This window comes from Hordeum vulgare, chromosome 6H, assembly GCF_904849725.1.
Source record: "Hordeum vulgare subsp. vulgare chromosome 6H, MorexV3_pseudomolecules_assembly, whole genome shotgun sequence".
NCBI classification, from domain to species: Eukaryota; Viridiplantae; Streptophyta; class Magnoliopsida; order Poales; family Poaceae; genus Hordeum; species Hordeum vulgare.
In genome coordinates, this window is record NC_058523.1 from 109,170,688 (window position 1) to 109,187,023 (window position 16,336).

The following is a 16,336-nucleotide window of genomic DNA, read 5'->3' on the forward strand; positions in this document are numbered from 1 at the left end:
GTATAGTGTTTACCTTAACTTGCTAAGATTAATTAAAAAGTGGTCGTTGTCTATTCACCCCCCCCCCCTCTAGCCAACCATATCGATCCTTTCAATTGGTATCAGAGCCACGTCTCTTTATTAAGGGTTTAACCACCCGAAGAGTATGGAAGGCGAAGAGGAAGTGAACCATGGGCAACCCGAGGGCATGGACTTGACTTCGGTCACAAGGGACGACTTGAATACGGCTATGGCAGCCCTCAAGACGTCCTTGACGAGCGAAGTCAAAACCATGCTTAAGGAATTAATTGACGGTCTTAGAAGTTCACCCGAACCGGCTTTAGTGGTTAAACCCACCATTTCCGATTCGGAGGCCAACTCCTCTAAGGAAGCGGCTAAAGGTATGCAACCTGCTTCACCTCACGAAAAGGATGGGACTGGAACACATGCCTCTGTTCCACCTCCCATGACTTATGGAGGACCCGTTCTCGCACCTCGTCTTAATCCGGTTGGTCCTCCTCCTAAACTTGTGAAAGGTGACTTTGCTAACTGGGTATTTTCTATTAAGTCTCATTTGAATCACAGCTCAACAAACTTGTGGAGAATTATCGAGCAAGGATATTACCCCCATGACCCAAGCAACCTCACTCCAAGAGAAGATGCAGACAATCAATATAATCACTCTGCGCTGTTTATCCTTCAGTCTGCTGTGCCACCTGAAGATCTTCCCCACTTACGTCCCTTCACATTGGCCAAGGATTGTTGGGAGCATATTATGGTGTTGTATAAGGGAAGCTCAAGTATTCAACGATCCAACTATGAAGTGATACTTGATCAGGCCGATGAGTTTGTGATGAAGGAAGAAGAGGACCCTCGTGATCTCTATCGGAGGGTGACTGCTATTGCCGTGGCACTAAAGGATCATGGAAGTAAGGATGTGGATGACACTTGGGTCAAACGCAAGTTTCTCAAAGCCACCATGCCTTTCAACAAAGCCATGTCATCTGTCATTCGTCAGCGGCCAGACTTTCACTCTTTGTCTTCCAGTGAAGTGTTGGATGAGTTCATTGCAATGTCAATCATGAACGAAACTGCCGACAATGCACTTGCTCGTGTCCGATCAAAAATCTCTTCACCCAAACTTGCGTTGAAAGCAAGAGTAATGCTTGAAGAAGAAGAAGAAGATGAGGAAGAGGAGAGCTGCCCGGAAGACACAAAGTATGCCTATCATGAGCACATGGCTCTTGCATCAAGGCAATTCTGGGGAAATAAAAGGAACTCAAGACCAACCTTCAACAAGAACAACTCAAGTGGGTTCAAACCCAAACAACGAGTAAGGACATGCTATAACTGTGGCAACGTGAGTCACTTCGTGGCAGAATGTCCATATGAGAAGAGAGAAGACAATGGAGGCAAGCTCATTCGCAAAGACAAAACCAAATCATTTCCAATCAAGAACAACTTTGTGAAGAAACCTCACCCAAAAGGAATGGTGGCCCTGGAGGAGTATCCTTCTGATGATGATGATGATGATACAGTGGCAACGGCAACTGTTGCTATAGCCACTACCCCTTCCCAGAAGGTGTCTCTTTTCAACGCCCCCAACGAGAACCACATCACCAAGTGCCTCATGGCAAAAGGTACCAATCAGGTAACTTCTATCATTAAGACCAACATTACTTCTACTCCTTCATTGTTAAATTGTGTAGAAGATAGTGATGTTGGAGAACTTAATGAACATGATCTTGATAAGTTTCTATGCACTATTAAGGGAGAAACCAAGAAGCATTTTGTTGCTCTCTTGGAACAATTGGGTGAGGCCACTGACCTTATTGAGTCTCATGACGAGACCATCTCCGAGCTTCATGGACATAGTCGTGACTATGCCGATGAAATTGCTGAATTATCTAGTACTCTTGAAGAAGAGCGCACTCTTCGTCTGGCTCTTGAGGAGTCATATAACGATGACTGCACTAAAATGCAAAAGAAACTGGATCATGATGTTGTTCTTACTCGCATGCTTAAATCTGAAAAGTATGCTCTTGAGGTTGGCCGTGACAGACTCAAAGAAGAGTTTGACATACTTGACAAGGCCCACAAAGCCTTGAAAGGTGTTCATTTCGCTCTGAAAGAGTCTCATGATCAACTCCAAGCAAAGCTTACCAAGGAGATCTCTACTTGTCCTCCCTTTGTGCTAATTGATAATACTTGTGCAACTAACCCTTGTTGTGAGCATGTTCACCTTGTGGAAGAAAATGCCAAGTTAAAGGAGAAACTTGAGAAGGGCCTTGTGTCATGCAGACAAGGTGAGAAGAGTCTGAACGATCTCTTGAGCACTCAAAAGGGTGTCGTAGGAAAGGAAGGAATTGGACTTACCTCCAAGTCAAAAGGTAAAAGGAAGAACAAGAGCAAACGATCTCTCACCCTCATGGACATCTTTGTCAAGGAGGGTGAGGGTACTCAGAAAGTGAACAGGAACAAGGTGGACTATGGGAACCTTAAGAAGGGCAAAGCCGCTCCTACTAACACAGCCGGCAAACTCAATTCCTCTTATGTGTTATGTTGTGCTAGTGATGGGCATGTTTATGCCAGATTTATTGGTTCCTACGATGAAGATATTGAATGGGCTATCTGGGTTCCTAAGACCCTTGTCTCTAACATGAAAGGACCCATTAAAAAATGGGTACCTAAAACCAAGCCTTGATCTATTGCAGGAGTTTGCTTCCGGTGGGGTGTCATGGTTGCTCGATAGTGGAGCAACAAATCATATGACCGGAAGCAAGGACTTAGTGGTGGATGTGCACCCTTCTCCATCTATGCCTACCCATGTCCAATTCGCTGATGCATCCTCGTCAAAGGTATTGGGATTTGGTAAGGTGGTCGTCTCTCAAGATTTGTCTATTGAGAAGGTCATGCTTGTTGAGTCTCTTGCCTACAATTTACTTTCCGTTCGTCAACTTGCAATCATGGGTTTTTCCACATTCTTTAATATTGACACTGTGGTCCTCCTAAGGAGCAAGACTCTCAAAGTAGCCTATGTTGGACATGTCGAAAATGGTCTCTATGTGGTAAACTTTTCAAAGCGACCCACTAAGACTGCAACATGTCTAATGGCTAAAGTTGACGTGGGCTGGCTTTTGCATCGCCGTTTAGCTCATGTCAATATGAGGTCTTTGCAAAGTCTTCTGACAGGGGACCATGTTCGTGGACTAACAAATGTGAGCTTTGCTAAAGATCGTGTTTGCAGTGCTTGCATTGAAGGAAAGATTCATGAAACTGCTCATCGTCCATCAACTCTTATCTACACTAAGAGGCCATTGGAACTTCTTCACATGGATCTGTTTGGTCCTCCAACATTCGATAGTCTTGGAGGCAGAAAGTATTGCTTAGTAATTGTTGACGACTACTCAAGATATACCTGGGTATATTTCTTCAAAAGGAAGAGTGAAACGCAACAAACGGTCATCAACTTTGCCAATGAAGCGCAACGTCAATATGAAGCAAAGATTTTGATGATTAGGAGTGACAACGGCACCGAGTTCAAGAACTATACCCTAGATGAGTTTCTAGGTGATGAGGGAATAAAGCACCAATATTCTGCACCATATACCCCTCAGCAAAACGGCGTGGCAGAAAGAAAGAACCGGACCTTGATAGACGCTGCAAGAACAATGATGGCAGAATTCAAATCTCCATACAACTTCTGGGCAGAGGCCATCAACACAGCATGTCATGCGTCCAATCGGCTCTACATCCGCAAAGGCTTGAACAAGACTCCGTATGAGATTCTAACTGGAAACAAACCCAATCTCAAGTACTTCCGGGTATTCGGTTGTAAGTGTTTCATTCTTAAAAAGGGAGCTCGGTTAGCTAAATTTGACTCTAGAGCACATGAGGGTATCTTTGTTGGTTATGCTACAAACTCTCATGCTTACCGTGTCCTCAACAAGTCCACCGGACTAATTGAGGAGACGTGTAACGTGGAGTTTGACGAAAATAATGGCTCCCAAGTGGAGCAAAGTGGTCTTTGTGATATAGGTGATGAAATTCCTCCCGAAGCCATAAGAAGAATGGGGATTGGTCAAATACTCCCCATTGAGGAACCCCTTATGGCCGAAGGAGAAGGACAATGCTCTACTCAAGTGGAGCCATCACCCCCACAAGCCCCACACGCTTCCGATGAACAAAGAGAAGACTCTCAACAAGTTGATCAAGCTCTCGGTCAAGATCAATTGTCTAACAATGGTGATATGCCCACTCAAGCACTGCCCCAAGACCTTGAACCAACACGAGATCAAGATCAAGAGCAACCACTAATACAAGATCAAACTAGTGAACCTGCTCAAGTCGAAGGACAAAGTGATCAGGAGATTGTCTCACAATTCCCTTCTGGAGCTCAAACAACCGGCTCAAGACGCAAGGGCAAACAAAAGATACAAGTCGATGCTCCTCTGTTATCTAATGAAGAACTCTTGGAGCGTCGAGCAGCCAAGAATGCGAACAAGCTGAAAGTCAAGTCACATCTTATGAAGAATGTTCTTGGTAGTTTAAAAAGGGGAGTATCTACCCGTCAACAACTTTGGAATTATTGTGAGCATCACGCGTTTGTCTCGTATTGTGAACCTCAACAGGTACAGGAAGCGCTCGATGATGAGGATTGGCTTATGGCCATGCACGAAGAACTTAACAACTTCGAGCGCAACCAAGTATGGGATCTAGTGCCACGACCAACGAAGGAACATAATGTCATCGGGACCAAATGGATATTCAAGAACAAGCAAGATGCAAATGGAATTGTGATTCGAAACAAGGCAAGATTGGTGGCTCAAGGCTACTCCCAAGTCGAGGGTATCGACTACGGTGAAACCTTTGCCCCTGTCGCTCGGCTAGAATCTATTCGCATGCTACTTGCTTTTGCCTCTCATCATAACTTCAAATTACAGCAAATGGATGTGAAAAGTGCATTTCTTAATGGTCCTTTAAATGAGTTGGTATATGTCAAACAACCCCCGGGATTCGAACATCCCAAGCTCCCAAATCATGTGTACAAACTCAATAAGGCACTCTATGGTCTTAAACAAGCCCCACGCGCGTGGTATGAGTACCTTACTGAGTTGTTACAAGATCGTGGGTTTGAAATTGGGAAGATTGATCCCACTCTTTTTACTAAGAGGGTTAAAGGGGATTTATTCATATGCCAACTATATGTTGATGATATTATCTTTGGCTCTCCTAACATTTCATTCAATGAAGAATTTGCCGCGCTAATGACTGAGAAGTTTGAGATGTCCATGATGGGAGAGTTGAAGTTTTTCCTCGGATTCGAGATTAAGCAAGGTCTAGAAGGGACATTCATCAAACAAGCCAAGTACACTCAAGACATGCTCAAACGGTTCGAGCTCGAAGATGTCAAACCAGTCAAGTTTCCCATGCCAACCAGATGCAAGCTTGACAGTGATCCCAATGGTAAAGCAGTGGATCAAAAGGTATACCGCTCCATGATTGGATCCCTCCTTTACCTTTGTGCATCTAGACCGGATATTATGTTGAGTGTAGGGATATGTGCACGGTTTCAATCCGCACCAAAAGAAAGTCATTACATGGCTGTCAAACGAATCTTTCGATATTTGGCTCATACCCCAAACTTTGGCCTCTGGTATCCCAAAGGAGCAAACTTCAATCTAGTTGGCTATTCTGACTCAGACTGGGCTGGAGATTGTGTGGAGAGGAAGTCAACATCTGGAGGGTGCCAATTCCTTGGTCGCTCTTTGGTAAGTTGGTCGTCAAAGAAGCAGAACTGTGTCTCCTTATCATCCACCGAAGCTGAGTATGTGGCAGCTGCAAGTTGTTGTGCACAATTGCTATGGATGAGGCAAACTTTAAAGGATTATGGTGTCACTTGTGACAAAGTGCCTCTTCTATGTGACAATCAAAGCGCCATCAAGATCTCCCTCAACCCAGTGCAACATAGCAAAACCAAACATATTGATATTCGTCATCACTTCATCTGTGAACATATCAAGCTAGGTGATATTGAGGTTCATTTCATTCACACTGAAGAGCAACTTGCAGATATTTTCACCAAGCCACTTGATGAAGCAAGGTTCCGGGAGTTAAGGCACGAGCTAAATATCATTGATTCGAGTAATGTGGATTGAAACTAGGCATATTGCACCTCACTTCACATTTCATCTTGGTCTAGATGTAGGCATGGACATAGGGGGAGTGTTGTTCTCTCAATGAACTCTCTCTCCCCCCATTATGCGTAAATCAATCTAGTCTTTCACTTTAGCCATTTTCAAATGGCACTTGTGCCTCAAAGACGAGCATTGGTCATGAACCCAAGGATAATTCTTCGCGGTGTCATACCATTGTCTCAAACATAGGTGGCCTCGGCCACCGCCCCTCCATCCTCTCTTACGTATAAAGGAGATGATATACTATGACAAGTCGATACCTCTTCTTAGAAGTCATCCCTTTTTCTCACTTGTCATATGCCCAAGTTTTCCCGCCTTCCCTAGCCGTGTTGAAACATGTACAGCGGTACTACCGCCAGGGTAGCGGTACTACCGCCAGGACCCCAGCGGTACTACCGCCAGGGGTAGCGGTACTACCGCCAGGACCCCAGCGGTACTACCGCCATGGTTAGCGGTACTACCGCCAGAGTTCAAAATCTAACTCGGCCGGCCGGAATATTTCTAGGGTTTCGAGGGGAGCGGTACTACCGCCAGGGGGAGCGGTACTACCGCCAGGACCTCAAGCGGTACTACCGCTGCACTCCAGCGGTACTACCGCTATGTAGCGGTACTACCGATGTACTCCAGCGGTACTACCGCCAGGTCAGCGGTACTACCGCTGGACCCAGCGGTACTACCGCTGCCCATACCCCTTGGGCTATATAAAGGGAGGGGGAGCCCGATTTTCAATCTGTTTCTTCTTCCTCGCGGCTCCTCCCTCCCCTACCCCGAAAACCCGCTGTTTGGATCTTTCTTGGAGGAGCCCTCTCTTCCCGTTGGTGTGGAAGGGCTGATTTACTTCTTCTTCCTCCTCCAAAGCCATGAATCCCGGTAACAAAAGCTCCTCCCCTCTTTTATTTGATTGTTTTTCGTGTTCTAGGGTTAGGAGCATTGGGGATTGCATTCATCTTGTTGATCCAATGGCTTGTTGCTAAGATTGCTGCCGTGATTTAGGGCTTCATCGTCTTAGATCGGATATTTGAACCTTTTTGATTAGATCTAAAACGTGCTCTCTCTTGCCTATGCATGTTTGTACCTCGTGTTACCATGTGTTCCGTTTGACAATAGGGCTGATGTATACGTATTAATGATTATATATTCAGTCCATGCCCTAGAATACGAGTTTTATATGTCAAGATCTGACAGTCAAACCCCCAGCGGTACTACCGCCAGGACCCAGCGGTACTACCGCCAGGTTTGGCGGTACTACCGCCAGGACTCCCAGCGGTACTACCGCTATGACCCCAGCGGTACTACCGCCAGGTTTGGCGGTACTACCGCCAGGACTCCCAGCGGTACTACCGCCAGGTGTGGCGGTACTACCGCCAGGAGCATTCACGGTGTTTTCTTCTTGGGCTTAGCAATGCATGTTTTTCTTTTGTTTCTTTTCTCTGCACTTTCAAGATCCATTGCCTTGACTTTTCGTGTTGCCTCTTTTTCGCTTTGTGGTCTGTGTCACAGGTGGCTCTGCTCGCCGTTCGAACCCCCCACGGGACACGGTATCCAAACAGTTTCGCAACACAGAGGCGCCCGAGGGGTCTGCCACGTCTGGTCTCCCCCCTAAGAAGAAGTCCTTCAAGAAGGTTGCCCACAAGGACAAGAGGGTGAACATCCGAGCAATGTCTCCTAAAGAGTTTCTGCAGTTTCGCACCAAGAACCACTATCTCCAGGAGAGGGAGACGATCGAGGGAGTTGAAAATGTCTGGGTTAAGGACCATTGCAGGATATATCGAGATGTCATTGGAAACTTCAAGAAGAACTACATCTCTGTCCAGTGGATTGATTTGGCACATCTTCAGCGGCATACAGATTACTTTGGTGATGCTCTTGCTTTGATTGACAAGATGGGGCTCAAAAACATCATCACCTTCAAGACAGATTTTGATCCCACGGCAGTTGCTCAGTTCTACGTCACTGTTCATTTCTCCCATGATGAACAGCGCTCCATGATTTGGATGACTGGGTCACAGAAGATGACTGGTTCCTGGTCAGAGTTCATGCAGTTCTTGCACATTGATTTTCAGGGTGCTGACACCCCTCTTGGACTGCGTCCTCACGCTCCAGTCCCCGCTGATAAGGGCCTTGCAAAGGACAGACTGCAGCAACTATATCTGAGGAAGGGGGTGCTTCCCAAGCACCTGGACATTATGCACCGCATCTTTCGGAACACCCTCTTCCCTCGGAGTGGTAACTTCGATGAGGTCCATGGCGTCTTGGCTGAGATGTTGTTACTATGTGAGGAGGCTATGTCTGTGGAGTCTGCTCAATTGGATATTGCAGATGTGATGTTCACAGAACTATGGAACTGCATTATCAACCGTAAGGTCCCTATCTACGGGCCTTACCTGTTTGCTTACATCTGCCACAAGTGGCAACAGGCATTTCCGGGTGAGGTGCTCTACGCACAGTCTGACTATATTGTGCATGACCCAATCAAGCTGCGCATCAAGGATAAGTGGACCAACCCATCTTCCTCCTCTCAGCAAATGGACACAGATACACAGACCGCTGCTGGTAGAGGACCTGCCTCTCAGCCCCGCTCGTCTGCCATGCCATCTTGGGCTATCAAGTTGCAGGACAAGATGAAGACTCTCTTCTGTATGCAGGCCAAGGGTCAGTATCAGTCACACGTGGCTGAGAAGCAGAGCCGCCAGAGGCATAAGCGTGTTCTCAGGACCTTGGATGTGGACATCTCCAGTGGCTCAGAGGACGACATCACGCCGGAGGCCACCTGGATGCAGGCTCAGGGGTACCAGTGGTCGGGTGATGAGGCGGAAGATGAGGAGGAGACTGACCAGGAGGGGACCGACGAGTCTGGTGATCCGGAGGACGAGGAGTAGCTACCTGTGACATTAGGTGTGCCCCTTTTTTTGGTGTCTTGTGCCAAAGGGGGAGAGAGTCTAGGGATTTGATTTCTTTCGAACTTTGCATTGCTTTGCTGATTTGCTTTGAACTTGGTTTGCTTTGTTTGCTATCGTGTGTGAGACATGATCTACCCTATGTGAGTTTAGATTTATTTCCATCATATGCTGTGAGTCATATGTCATATATCTCCATCCTTTTTATTCTCATATTATTATCCATGCAAATCCGGTATTGTCATCAATCCACCAAAAAGGGGGAGATTGTTGAGGCATAATTTATGCGTAAGTAATTTTGGTGATTGATGACAGTACCATACAGGACTAATCGTGTGTGTCAAGGTTTCAGGCAACATTCGTCAACGGCACAAGACGACACGACTCCTCTCTTCGGGAACGGAAGCACGGCGCTATCCTAGATTCTCTTCATTTGAGTCATAGGAAAGCCGTACTATTAAGAGGGGATCCGTAGTGGAAAGGTTTGGGTGGAATCTATCTTTGCTCACGCACACCTCTATTTTCTCCCTTTCCTTTATCCTTGGAGCGGCCCTCGCCTGTTTGTTCTTCGCGTCTTGGCAAAATGGTCCCCAGCGGTGGTACCGCTGGTCCCAGCGGTAGTACCGCTGGACTACCAGCGGTAGTACCGCCCCTGTTCAGCGGTAGTACCGCTGGCCAGCGGTAGTACCGCCCCTGGTCAGCGGTAGTACCGCTCCAGGTGCCCTGTTCCACCTACCTAGCGGTAGTTCGTGGACGGACCCTTTTGCGAAGACTTTCTCGGCGGTAGTAGTGTTTATACACTACCAAGGGCCAGCGGTAGTACCGCTGCTCCAGCGATAGTACCGCTGGAAGCCCCAGCGGTAGTACCGCCGGTTCCAGCGGTAGTACCGCTGGAGGCCCCAGCGGTAGTACCGCTGCATGCAGCGGTAGTACCGCCAGACAGCGGTAGTACCGCTCCTTCCCAGCGGTAGTACCGCTGGATCTCGGGCAGAGAGTGGGAAAACGGTCTGAATTTTCCCCCCACTATATAAAGGGTTCTTCTAGCTGAGGAACTTGCTCTCTTACCTCTCTAAGCTCCATTGTTGCTCCACAAGCTTAAAAGTGCCCGATCTCTCTCCCTAGCCAATCAAACTTGTTGATTCTTTAGGGATTGGTTGAGAAGGCCTAGATCCACACTTCCACCGAGAGAAAAGTTGATTCCCCCACCTATCCCTTGCGGATCTTGTTACTCTTGGGTGTTTGAGCATCCTAGACGGTTGAGGTCACCTCGAAGCCATATTCCATTGTGGTGAAGCTTCGTGGTCTTGTTGGGAGCCTCCAAGCTTTGTGTGGAGTTGCCCCAACCTTGTTTGTAAAGGTTCGGTCGCCGCCTTCAAGGGCACCTATAGTGGAATCACGGTACCTTGCATCGTGCGAGGGCGTGAGGAGAATACGGTGGCCTTAGTGGCTTTTTGGGGAGCATTGTGCCTCCACACCGCTCCAACGGAGACGTACTTCCTGTCAAAGGGAAGGAACTTCGGTAACACATCCTCGTCTCCATCGGTTCCACTTGTGGTTATCTCTATCCTTTACTTTGTATTTGCTTTTGCTTGTGACTATATCTTAGTAGTCTTAATAGCTCTCGTTGTTAGCTTCTATAGGGTTCACCTCATTGTCATATTATTTGTGAACCCGTATAGTGTTTACCTTAACTTGCTAAGATTAATTAAAAAGTGGTCGTTGTCTATTCACCCCCCCCCCCTCTAGCCAACCATATCGATCCTTTCACAACGGTATGGTGATTCGGGCATCAACGTTGCAAAGTTCTACACAAGTGATCGTACAACAATAACTAATGAGGCATGTATAGATTTGTAAAATATGCCTCGCAAAACAACTATGAAGTCTTTGACCAACAACTTCATCTTTTTTAACGGACAGGATTATTTTTCATCATTGGCCTCCAAATATCCATGGCTGCTTTCAATGAAGGATAAAGGTCAGATTTCTGCAAGTTTTAGCAACATCCATAAGACCAAGAATCTTTATATAACTCGGCATATGGATGGAACCATAAGCTTTTGGGATGCGTCATGTCCTCTTCTGCTCCAGATTTTTATGATAAAGCAGCAGGTAACTTCAAATCACAACTGTTTTGCTAAGTGTTCCGCAATAAAAATATAAATTTTTATACGAACTACTATGCTCGACTTCATTCTAACCACCAGCTAATCATTTCACAACATGAAGACAATACATCAAGTGGAGCATGTATTACTTCATTGCAGTTTGATATGCCCTCCAGTATTCTTATATCTGGGGATCATGGTGGAACGGTAAACTATTCCATGGTTACAAGGTGGTGTTTAGTTTATGTGTTTAATACACGTCCAGTGCATTGAAATTTATTACTTCTTTCCAGGTCCGCATAATCACATTCCGAAAGGACTCTAGCGGCAATATATTATCCTTTTGTTTAGGATTTATTTAGGACTTAATTTTTACCAGCTGCATTTTGAATAATGTATTGTATAACTGAAGCACCATCATATTTTAGTGTGTGGAATGTACCCGTGTGACAATCTTTATAGAAGCTACAAAAAAATTCTTGAAATTTGATTGTATAGTATTGGATATCATTGTAAATTTTAATCTCTCGCGAGACACAGGGATTGGACAAGACACTTAGTAGTACAGATTGTGCAAGGTGAAGTATGAGGAAGATAACACGAAAGATAAAGGGTCGTGGAAGGAGGTTTCCTCTCGAGAAGAGGGAGGGGAGAGGATGACGATGAGATGTATTTATCTACCACTTTAGGACCATGAGATATCATATGTGGATAGTCTATTTCTCATGTCACATTACGTTTTTCTTGATACACACATTTTGTTATCCCGTGGCAACGCACGGGTACTATACTAGTGCTTCCTAAACTTCTGTAAGGCTAGCAAGAGTGAAAGATCATGCTTTCCCGACGATGGGCATGTCATGGTCATCGATGGTGGGCATGGAGTCTAACATGAGATCGAGCATCTCGAGTGTCCCATGTTTTGTCATCATTTTGGAAGCAATCTAGCAACACGAACACTAGTTTGTTCAAGTTCAAGGGCGTCGTTCCCTCGTTGGTGATAGTGTCGCTGCTCTCCACGGAACTCTTGGGGCCCATAATGTAGATACCAAGAGAGATGTAACTATATATTATTGTTTCTCACATATGTTACTATAGCAATGAACTTTTGCTTGAGCCGCCGCTAGAGTATGTTTCAATCAACATTAAAGTATGCTTAAAACAATGTTATGTTGCTTATATTGATAAATTGTACTGACATTTTGATTCTTTTGAAGAATTTTATTTTTTAACCTATGTTGGTGTGTGCTTCATTGCATCTCTTCTCATGGGTGCTTTCATTGTACATATATTTTGCTACACTGTTTCTAGACATGCTTGTTAGTTTCTCATACAATCAGGATGATGTTACTATGAATATGAATGGTGGCTAAATTGTTGATGATAGACTGGACAAGACACAAAAGTGAAACATACTATCGTAATATTATTTTTGTTGTTTTTGCCAATAGAGTTGTAAATTATTGTTCACATCGGCTAAAATTTGTTTCGATGCTTCATGCTTCTCCTTGTGTTCCGAGTGAACATGACCAAACTCGTGTACTCTTCTGTATTCCACACGGTCTCAACGAGTGCATCGGGTGTCCCGTGATAAATTTTCTGACATCAATTCGGTCTGTCAGAATTAACTCTACACCTTTTGTCTCCAACCTTGTTTTGGCTCTACAGGTCGCATACGACCTCGGATTAAGAGGAATTTTATATCAAAATCAACCGTTTCGACGAGACGAAGATTTTCTATGTTGATAATTTTTTTTATTTGAAGCCATATTAATCATGTTTTGTGCCCCTGACACTCTTCGGCCTCGTGGATGCCGACGGGCCCTCTTCGGCCACTCGCGGGCCGACAGGCCCACTTCGGCATCCCACAGGCCGACAGGTCCCTCGTCGGCCCACGAGAGGCTGACGGGATGCTAGTTTTGACATTTAAAAAAAACATATGCTTTCCGAATATATTATAAAATACGTAGTAGTTTTGAAAAAAAATCTTCAAGGTGGCTGCAATTTCGATATTATTTTTTTGCAAATAAAGAGTATGATTCGACATAATTAACACTTTGTTTGGGTTTGTGATTCAAATTTTAATATATAATTTGACAACGGTATTTGACAAATGAACTGCTCGTATATGTAATTTGACAGTAAACGTTCAATGGTATTTCGACATCCGACAACACGAGAGACAAATGACTCGTACACGAGAAATTGTGACCGCAAGCTATTGAACTGCAGATCAAGCTGGCGACACATGGACGACGGGGTGCAGGTACAAGTCGTTCTTCCTCCGGACGGTGATACCCATGTCCTCCACCATGTCGACCTCACCTGGCTTCAGCCCCGCCGGGAGCTCCCAGTCGAAGTGGTAGAGAAGTGCGGCGAGGACGATCTCCATGCTGGCCTGTGCAAACGTCATACCAGGACACATCCTTCTCCCCGCCCCAAACGGTATGTACTCGAAGTCCGTGCCTTTGAAATCGACGATGCCAGACTCGAACCTCTCTGGCTTAAATTCCTCTGGGTCATCCCAGTGCTTAGGGTCCCTACCGATCGCCCATGCATTCACAAGCACGGTTGTGCCCTTTGGCACATCGTACCCGAGGATTTTGCAGGACTCCATGGCCTCCCGTGGAATAAGCAGCGGGGCTGGTGGGTGCAACCTCAGTGTCTCCTTGATGACGAGTCTGAGGTATTTTAGGTCGGTCAAGTCATCCTCGGTCACCTTGGGCTTTTCTCCGATGCAATCGCGTACTTCGGTTTGTGCTTTCTTCATCACATTTGGGTACCTCATGAGCTCCGACATTGCCCATTGCAGTGTCGTTGCAGACGTCTCGCTCCCGGCACTGAAGAGGTCCTACAAATATAATAGCAATGTGTGCAATTTATAAGATATGTAAACATAGAAATTACCAAATGGAAAACTCGATGGTTGTCTTATTGACATGTGGTCCCTATAACTAGGTGGGGAGCTGTTACACACACTCACCAGGATACTTGCTTTGATGATCCCCATGGTGAGAGGCACCTCGAGGCCACCTTCCTTCTGTATCCTCAAGAGCACGTCCACCAGGTCCTCTCCATCCTCCACGGCCCTCTTGCCCTCGTGCTGCTTGATGGCATACTCCATGAGCTCGAAGCTCTTCCGGTGGACCTCCTTGGCCATCCGCGCGGTGCCGCTTATGAAGTTGGCGAGCCAGGACGACGGGAACAGGTCGCCGAGGCTGAACCCGGAGACGAGCTTGACCCCCTCCTCGAGGACCTGCAAGAACTCCTCCCTCCTCTCGAACCTGTCCCCGATCATGGTGCGCACGGCGGAGTCGGTGATGAGCACGGCGATCCGCTCGCTGACGTTGACGGGCTGGCCGGGCGGCGCGGCGGCGATGGCGGCCACGAGGCGGCCGACCTCGTCCTCCCGGATCTGGCGGAACGACTGCACGCGGCGCGCGCTGAGTAGCTCCAGGATGCATATCTTGCGGAGCTGCCGCCAGAGGGCGCCGTAGCGCGCGAAGACGAGGCCTTGCCCGTCGGCCATCATGATCTTGATGGTCGGGTTCCAGGGCCGGTCGGCCAGGGCGACGTCGTGCGTCTTCATGACCTCGCGCGCGGCGTCCGGGGACGAGGCCACGACGACGGAGATCTCCCCGAGCTTGAGGTACATGAGCGGCGCGTCCAGCCGGCGCGCGAGGTCGGCCATGACGCGGTGCGCGAGCGGGCTGCTCGCGAGGTGGTGCAGGCTGCCGATGACCGGCAGACGCCACGGGCCTGGCGGCAGGCGCAGGGCGCCGTCGCCGCCGCCACGCTTCCTGCTCAGCTTGAGGAGCAGCAGCGGGAGGAGTAGAGCCAAGAAGAGGCAGATGGAGTAGTAAGTAGCTTGCTCCATGACGGACGGGTTTGCAAGTTTAGACGGTGTGTGACTATGGCGTGCAGAGGCAGGTCTTATATTGAACGAGGAGGGTTACTAAATTGAGCGGTGAGCACGCAGTGAAGCACGTGGCACGTGCAAACAAACTTTGCCTAGCTTTCAGTGTGCGGCACACTCGCAGCCGTATCTTCAGCCGCGCCCTCGGGACGTCCTTCCAAGCATCTTTTTAATCACTGACGCTAAAAAAATTCATCCAATCGTGTTTTGAAGTTATCGTTTTGGGTCGGAGTTAATCAAAACTAGCTTCGACGGTTTCCGATCGAACCCAGACCCGGAAGACGCTTGGGCGACCGGCACTATTTTACATGCATAAACCCCACCTGACAGCTTTTCCCTCTCTTTCCTTTTTTCGCTGGATCCACATATGCATGTAAAAAGGAAAACGTTTATAGCCGGCAGTCCGGTCGAGTCTTTGGCCGGACGAGCGTCGTGTATTCGATGGTGTTTAATCATGCGCCTCGCGTCATCTAGGCCCATCACGAACCGTTTTTTTCTTTTTTCTTTCTTTCGCGAGCATCTTCTTCACCTGTTCTCTTTTTTCTCTCGTTCTTTTTTTCTCTCTCCTGCGCAGGGATGTGCTGCAAGACGATGCGTCATGGTAGAACCGACGACGTGCCATGGGGGACGAGACGAGCCCTAGGGCCTGTGATGGGAAGTTGCAACCAGATTCTCGCGGCTACTGCAACCGGGGGGGCGGCCCGTGATGCTGGACGGGGGTCTGGTGATGCTGGAACCAGCAACCATGAATGCTACAACCAGCAGCCATGGATGCTACAATCAAAAAGAGACGGACACCGATGCTTCAACCGGACATGGAAAAATGCTTCAACCGGCCTAGGAAAAGTTACAACCGGTGACGGAAAAAGCTTCAACAGGCATGGTGGAAAATCTTCAAACCCCATGGAAAAGCTTCACCCATGAAAAAAAAGCTTCAACAGGCATATGAAAAGCTTCAACCAACATAGAAAAAGCTTCAACCGGCGATGAGAAAAGCTTCAATCGGCGGTGAGAAAATCTCCAACCGGCATAGAAAAAGCTTCAACCGACGGTAAGAAAAGTTTCAAGCGGCATAGGAAAAGCTACAACCGACGATGAGAAAAGCTTCAATCGGCGGTGAGAAAATCTCCAACCGGCATAGAAAAAGCTTCAACCGGCGGTAAGAAAAGTTTCAAGCGGCATAGAAAAAGCTGCAACCAGCATCGAGAAAAGCTGCAACCTGCATCGGGAAAAGCTTCA

At 47.2% G+C, this 16,336-nt stretch overlaps 2 protein-coding genes across 2 annotated transcripts in view; one reads left to right on the top strand and one right to left on the bottom strand.

Moving 5' to 3' along the window:
* Window positions 1–11,543, top strand: part of LOC123405176 — a 35,986-nt gene extending 24,443 nt beyond the window's left edge. Inside the window, exons 7-10 of the mRNA XM_045098971.1 lie at window positions 10,820–10,912; window positions 10,994–11,185; window positions 11,281–11,388; window positions 11,475–11,543. Coding sequence (XP_044954906.1) covers window positions 10,820–10,912; window positions 10,994–11,185; window positions 11,281–11,388; window positions 11,475–11,543 — 462 coding nt within the window. The remainder of the gene's footprint in view (window positions 1–10,819; window positions 10,913–10,993; window positions 11,186–11,280; window positions 11,389–11,474) is intronic.
* Window positions 11,544–13,315: 1,772 nt separating this feature from the next.
* Window positions 13,316–15,080, bottom strand: LOC123403235 (desmethyl-deoxy-podophyllotoxin synthase-like). Its single transcript, XM_045097182.1, has 2 exons — window positions 14,165–15,080; window positions 13,316–14,032 (listed from the first exon to the last, which is right to left on the bottom strand). Exons 1-2 carry the CDS (start codon window positions 15,056–15,058, stop codon window positions 13,415–13,417), a joined length of 1,512 nt encoding a protein of 503 aa, XP_044953117.1. The 5' UTR covers window positions 15,059–15,080; the 3' UTR covers window positions 13,316–13,414.
* Between the last annotated feature and the right edge of the window lie 1,256 nt (window positions 15,081–16,336).

Bases quoted from the DNA above. Each gene is read 5' to 3' on its own strand.
- LOC123403235 (XM_045097182.1), bottom strand. From the start codon at position 15,058: ATGGAGCAAGCTACTTACTACTCCATCTGCCTCTTCTTGGCTCTACTC. The intron at 14,033-14,164 runs GTGAGTGTGTGT...TTATATTTGTAG, and splicing joins TCATCAAAGCAAGTATCCTG to GACCTCTTCAGTGCCGGGAG.